General features: G+C 36.2%; 1 protein-coding gene across 2 annotated transcripts in view; it reads left to right on the top strand.

Moving 5' to 3' along the window:
- Positions 1 to 412: 412 nt before the first annotated feature.
- LOC113106359 (A disintegrin and metalloproteinase with thrombospondin motifs 7-like) overlaps positions 413 to 7,435 on the top strand; it is a 78,930-nt gene continuing 71,907 nt past the window's right edge. The window contains exons 1-4 of one of the 2 annotated variants that reach the window (XM_026268215.1): positions 413 to 988; positions 3,063 to 3,430; positions 4,937 to 5,114; positions 5,237 to 5,421. In XM_026268215.1, coding sequence (XP_026124000.1) covers positions 859 to 988; positions 3,063 to 3,430; positions 4,937 to 5,114; positions 5,237 to 5,421 — 861 coding nt within the window. In that variant the 5' untranslated portion in view covers positions 413 to 858. The remainder of the gene's footprint in view (positions 989 to 3,062; positions 3,431 to 4,936; positions 5,115 to 5,236; positions 5,422 to 7,435) is intronic. The other variant, XM_026268214.1, reaches the window with a different exon arrangement.

Here is a 7,435-nt window from a genome sequence, read left to right as displayed (position 1 = left end):
TCTGTCATCATTTACCTTGATGTTGTTATAGATTTGTGTATTTTCCATATCCAAGTGGAAAACAAATGAGAATGATTATAGTCAAAGGATATAGGCTATGGGCTTATCAAAAAATAGGCTATAAAATAATGCATTGTAGAAAAATTATGATGATTGGCATTATTATTAATAGCATCAACATGGATTCAGAAACATGACTTCTTGCATTCAAAAATAGCTAGCTAGCTACCCGGAACTAAAAGGAACCGGACAGAATGTAAATCGAGTTTATAGCTGTAATGACAAAGGAATAAACGCTTTTGGCGCGAGGCGCGACGCAACAGCCAATGGCTATCGACTGTTGTGTTCCTATTCCAAATTTTAAATTACACAGATTAAATTCAAGAACGCGTCCTTCGTTTGTGTTCAGTTACAAGCTGTTAAATTATGGGATGTGAGTCTTTTGAGTATAATCACGAAGCACTGCACAAAGACTGGAGTGGGTTCAGTCTGACACACTGAAACAAGACAGGGTCCTCCTACTAGAAGACTGAGAGGGCGGAACTCTTACAAAGTTTTACTGAAACAAAGTTCACTGCTCTTCTGTGTGCGGCATCAGTAACTGCAGCCGTCCCAGTTGAATTAACGGAGCCCAAAATCGCCCATGCACCGGATTCACAGACTTTATCATGCTACATCATTTGTCTCGGACTGATGACCATTGCAGATCTCTGGTCTAATAAATGCAGAAGCGTTCTTTTGTGTGATGGGTCCAAACTACCGATGCATAAGGCTTAGGCAGAAGTTACTTTTCAAACTATCACCATTTAAATGGACTGTAGATGTAAGTGATCTGTCTTCTCCTCTGTGCAGTTTGACATGATGGTACAGCTGGACTGCGGCATTAAAGTTTTGGGACCAGCACGTTTCTCTCTCTGCTTTGTGATAACAGCTGGACTTCTGTCCATGTTCGAGAGCACAACAGCTAGCGCATATAATCAAGACACAGGTGAGTGGGTTGAGCTTGTGTCTCATTATAGTCCCACGCTGTGATTTTTAGCATTTTTTTGTTCCTTTGTCATGATGTGCGCCTGTGCACACAATTGTGTTTGTATAAAGAGGCCCAAATAGTATTTTGGGCACTTGTTTTTTTTTTTGTTTTTTTTAAACGTGGCTTTTATTTTAAATAGACGAAGATAAGCACACGTATTGCAAGCAAAATATTTGATAAAGATAATTTGCCTGCATTCTGATTTTAAAATGGCATATATTCTGTTCATCAAGACAAAACGTATTGTGACACTTAGGGGTTGTAAAACGTTAATTGGAGTGAAGCATGCTCATATAATGTGATGAAATGAATACTTTGGTTTGGTTAATACTTTGAGGATTTCATACATCCACTTAAGACCACTGCAAAACCGGTAATTGCAAAAATGGCTCAGAAAAGTTAATTAGTTCTGGAAAAAGCTCTGCTGTTTGAAACTTGTAATATTTTGTCATCGAATGCATTGACATTCATGCACTTGTAAAATTATTTAAGTGCAAATACACTATCAACCTGAAAAGCATTGAAGTGAAATATTTGGCCCAGTGTTCCCAAGTTTCTCTCTGAACTGTTTATTTAGACCATTTTATAAACTATGAATTCATCTTTCTTGATAAGGTTATTTGAATCTAAATTTGAATTTAATAAAATTTGATAATAATAAACAACAATAAAATTTCAGAACTGTCTGTTATCAAAAATTTGAATTGTAATTTTAGTGCTATTGTATATAACTATATTAAAGTGTAAGGTCATAGGATACTGTAATGTGAATTGTTTCTAAATATCAGCATCACAGCACTTTTGTTTGGCTTTTGACTTCTGTTTTCCCTGATGGCATATACATCCCCCACTCCATATCCTGTTTCTTGACGGATACTACCTCTATTGCTGCTCTCTTGTGGAAACCCCTCTGCTTCCACAATCATGTAGGTCAAAGCAACAGGGCTACCAATGAACAGAATGAAGTCATGTAACAAAGACTGTTCGAATGTTTGTACTATAGAGTCTCTGGGGAAATTATGGAATATGGAGAATGCAGACCTGAGAAGTTATTTTAGTCTTTACCACATAATTGCTATAAATCGTTCCGTAAGTGTATTTTTCTGGTCTATAATTTGAATAGAATGACAGACTTCAGCATGCTGTTATTAGGATAATTCATGGATTTGAGTGGATCATGGATTTTATTTGTAAATGATTTGTTTATTAAAACTTATCCATGCACAAAATAAAGAGCAGAAATGTTACAATGTTCCAATTGCAAAATTTCAGTCAAAGACACACAATTCTTAAAAATCAGTGCATTTAGTAAAATCTTTGGGGAATTTTAAAGTCTAAACTATGGTAAATTATCTGTGTTGTTTGGTCATATCTTTAGATGATAATAAAAAGTAAATCATATAAAACTTAAACATTTAGTGTTTTGTAAAATATACATAAGACACATACATAGACTTTGACATGTTCTGGGGGGGGAAGTGATCATTAATGAGTGGTTGATAGCTAGTATGCTAAATTGCTAGCATGAGCTCGGTAGCTGATGTTTAGTTTACTTACTAGATTAAGCCAAAAGAACCCAGCCATCTCAATGATATTCTAGTAAGGCTGTTAAATAAGCTGTAAATTGTAAATAGGTACTACGTTTATGCACTGCTAAATATTTGAGCTTTTGCACCATTTAAGTTAGTTGAAGCATAATGCTACGTATAACTAAATATTTACAGAAGCCTGCAAACAGCAGTAACGACTGGAAGAATGAGCACGTCTTGTCTAGCAGACATTAATCCTTTTAATTAATTTACATTTGATAGAACATTATGTGTATATCTGAGTTGTAACCAAAATGATAGCTAAAGTAGCTGCAAGCTGAGTAGTTGATACTAGGCCAAAAGTGTGACCTTTCCATTCAATGCAACATCTGTTTTCATTTTTTTTAACTGTTCTGTGTTGTAACACCATACTAATTAACTAATCCACTTAATATTTGTGGCACCTTTTTATCCTAAGAGTTATTACCCTGGTGTTTTTGCAGATAGCTCTCCTAATGGATTTCCTAACTACGAAGTTGTTCATCCTATCAGAGTAGATTCATCTGGACATTTTTTGTCCAATCATGTGTCCCACCATGTGAGTCGAATTCAAAGGAGAGAGACATTAAAAAACAAAGAGAGCCTGGCCAAGGTTTTTTACCATCTGCAGTATGGTGGTCAAGACCTGCACTTTAACCTCACCCTAAACCCTCATCTGCTAGCACCTGGATTCCTCACAGAGTGGAGATACGGTGGTCTGCAAGGGTCTACATTAAATAGCCATGGCCACTCTCTTTGCTACTTCCTGGGAGATGTCTGGAGCAGCACACATAAGTGGGGTCAAGCTGCTCTGAGCACTTGCAATGGCCTGGTGAGTTAATAAGCATTGTTTGTATTTTGATGTTCTCACGTAGAAGTATAAAAATCTGGAAATATTTGATCAAACAATGCTAATAATATTTCTAATTGGCAATGAAAAACATTCTTTTCAACTTATAATTGACCTTATATTTTAGGGATATAAAGGAATTCGATTAAGCCAGTGGCGTCTGTTTTTTGTTGGTGGACACCCAGTGATGAATCTTTGGGTTCCCCTATAGGTCTTTAGTGACCCCTTCATAACAGGGCTTGCTTGGGCAACATTCCCAGAAGTCTCCCATGATGACAGCTTTGTAAATAGGTTGAAGTTAGAGGTTAGAGCAAGGGTTAAGGTTACGATTGTTAGGAAGAAACATTGTTTTATGCCAAACAAAGGATGTTGATATAGGTGATCCATATAATACAGAAAAATGGCTCACTTTGTTAAAACCCATCAAGCCACTTTCACAAACAGTTTAACAGCATTATGTTAAAAAATTGTAAAATTTATCATTTAACTGAACTGTGGACACTTACGTTATGTTCTAGCTCTTTTCATGCAATAAATCAGAGTCCTGTAGTAAGCAGGGATTTATAGCATGTTTACTTTACCTTTTCAGGTGCTTCCAAGTCTTATTAGCCTTCCTGTATATCCAGCTTTATATAACGGGGTCGAGAGTAGAGAATCTGGGCCCGGGCTAACAGACCCCACAGATACTTAAACTAAGTGAGACAATCCAGAAAAATAAAAATAAACCCCACAAGACACTGACAGACAGCAGTCTCCATATATTAATATATTTTAATTGTTTTATTAAAATTATTACCAGAGACAATTCAGTAGTCGCTGGATATTGATGGGACACGCTCGTAGCATCCCTACAAAATTTTACAGCCTTGAGGGGTGGATGGGTTGCTGTTGCATAAAGTAACACAAATGTCAGGGTGATGCAACTTTCCTGATGATGATGATAAAAAAAAGCCTATTTGTCAGGAAAGTCACATTGTTAACTTAGCATGCAAAAAAATGCAGGGGAAAACAATTTTCACAAGGTCGGTAAGTGTTCTTTGTAAAACATAAGAATTTTTTTTAACAAAGGTAAGGTTGTTTCATGTTATAAAAAATTTAATGCTGTGTGGCTCCCATAAAAATTTATAGTATTTATACATTAATAATTCATTATGTTTTTAATAATAATTCATTACATTTTATATAGCGCTTTTCTAGGCACTCAAAGCGCTTTAAAAAAACAATACAAATAGCCATGAAAAATTTATTTACAAACCTTATAAAAAATAATTTTTCCTTTGTGTAGTTGATTACTGACCCTCACTGTTGGGTAAAGTTCATGTTGTTATCATTCTGAGTAAAACTCTGTTTAATACTTAGGAATAGTAAGTAGTAGGTGCCCTTTGGCAATACATATGACTGCAGTGAAATGAGACAATGAATGTGGATTGCATGGGTATACACTGTTTACATTTTTGTCACGTTACTTTGACCTTGTATTCTCTCTAGACAGGGCTGTTCAAGCTCTCAGAAGAGGAATTCTTCATTAGCCCTCTGGAGTCAGCACAAGAAAAGTCAGTTCCACAGACTCATGCAGTCTATAAGCGGCATGCTGTCCAATCAGAACACCAGCTGCTGCAGCCACTGCTTGGGGAGCACACAGCTAACACGACTTGTGGGGTCAGAGGTAAGATTTTGTGGCGTAGGATTCAAAGAGGCTAAATCATTTATGAAGAGATGTCTTTCATGATTAAAGCACATCATGCATTAATGATCCAAGGTCATTTTTAATCATCCTTGGAACTTTAGGCGGGGCAAAGCAGGTGGAAAGGCAAAGAGATCGCTGGGAGAGACGGCAACATCGCAGACGGATTAGACAGCGCTCCATAAGCACTGAGAAGTGGGTCGAGGCTCTGGTAGTGGCTGACCCTAAAATGGTGGAATACCATGGGAGCAAAGGAGTTGTGAGCTATGTGCTCTCTGTCATGAATATTGTGAGTAGCAGTCCTATCTATAAATAATTCATGCATGGTGTTTTCCAAGGCAAGCACTGCTATTACTGTTGCTCATACTTATTCTAAACCCTTAAATAGATCACTGTCCTGTCATCATTTACTAACCTTCATCTCATTCCAATCCTGTACAGTATGTGTATTTATTGTTATGCACTGAAAGTCAGTGGGGTTCAGTACTGTTTTGAACCTCACTGATTTTCACTTTATGAACTAAAAGATTTAAACAAAAGGAAAATTATTATTATTATTATTAATAATAATAAAGAAAGTAACTCATATAAGTTTGCAATGGCATTAGGGTGATTCAGTTTTAATTACATTTTTTGGGAGAATTGTCCCTTAAGCTTTAAAGGGATAGTTCACCCAAAAATGAAAATTATATAATTAATCACTCATCCTTATGTTGTCCCAAACCCGCAAAAACTCAGTTTTTTAAATACATTTCAAGATATGTATGATACATTCTCAGAGCTGTAGACTGACAGTAATGTAATTAACACAATCAACATCCAGAAACACAGCAAGGAGATCGGTAAAATAATTAATGTGACTTAAGTGGTTCAGCCATAAATTTACAAAGCTACAATATGCAGATATGTTGTTTTAATTCAAATCAAAGCATAAATAAACATATAAAATTTATTCGCCACAGAATTAAAAGAAGTAATTGCAACTTTTTATCTCACAATTTGGACTTTGTTTCTTGTAATTCTGAGAAAAAAAGTAATGATTGTGAATAGAATTACAAAAAGTCAGAGTTCTGTTTTACATCTCGCAATTCTGTATCACAAAAAAATAATTTATACTGCGACTTAAAGTATTAAACTTCTGCATACAGTATATCTCATCCTGTGACACTTTCAAAGTGATCAGATTTATGTATTTCATCTGGGGGAATGGTTAGGCAGTGAAAATAATCCCATGATCAAAGCATTCATTTGCTTTCACTAGCTTTCACATTTTAAGCGACAACCTTAAACATCCTAGCAACCATCTGACATTGTGGTGGCAGCTTCCACTACTTAAATTTTCTTATATATACTGTTTTACAAATAAAGTTGTACACCATGTTTATCCAGCTTATTCATGTTGCTGATAATTGTAGTAGACTGTGATCTGCTTCTAATTAGAAGATTATATGTATGATTAGCCTTGTTTTCTATGGTGAACAAATTGTCAATCATCTTCACTTTGTCAGGAACACCCATGGAAAGAGTTCAAAAAGTTTCCAAATCCGCTTTTTTTTTCATACTCAACTCTGACGTGTTGTTTCAAACTGTCCTCATTTCATCCCTTCAGCTTTCACCTCGCTGGCTCTCTTCACCTCAAATAGCTACAGTGTGCCTTTAGGCAGCACTCTTTCTGCTAGTTGCTCCTGAGCTGGATCCAAGTCAGCTGACCATGTAACCGATCCAGTCTGCTAGGTACATTTTCCAAAATATGCTCTGTATGCTTTGTCTGGCTTCTGTTTTGTGGAGGGAAAAGCCTACAGGGAAAAAGGTTTTCCATTCCAGACACTTGGTTGGTATTGAAGAACATTCTATAAAGGGGAAACATTCCATTATCCTCAGTTTCCTGCCAGGCTGCTTCTCTTGTAGGTCTGGCCTGCTACTTACTGTACGTAAGTTGGCAGGAGTTTAGATCTGGCAATATAGACCCATTGCTGCAGTATTTTAGTGTTTTTTGTTTATTGTTGAACAGGCTAACGAGGGTAATAACCAATTCAGAATCAAAGTGAGGAATACAGAGCTACAGTTAATAAAAGAGGCTGTGGGATTAGACACAAATGTTCCACATTTATCAAGCTACCTTGCTGTCTACTGGTGGCATAGGAAGCAATATTCTAAAAGTGTGGTCACATTTAACATTGCTCTGCAAATCTTCTACGGTTAGCTATAGTCATTTCAATTGATGTGAATTGATATTTCATGTGAGGGTGAAAGTTTTCTCTTTGCAGATTCAAGTAAATCACATGGATTTTAACCTTTGATAT

This window comes from Carassius auratus, chromosome 7 (genome assembly GCF_003368295.1).
Source record: "Carassius auratus strain Wakin chromosome 7, ASM336829v1, whole genome shotgun sequence".
NCBI lineage: Eukaryota > Metazoa > Chordata > Actinopteri > Cypriniformes > Cyprinidae > Carassius > Carassius auratus.
Note: the sequence above shows the minus strand (reverse complement) of the source record. Positions and strands in the feature narration are given on the sequence as shown.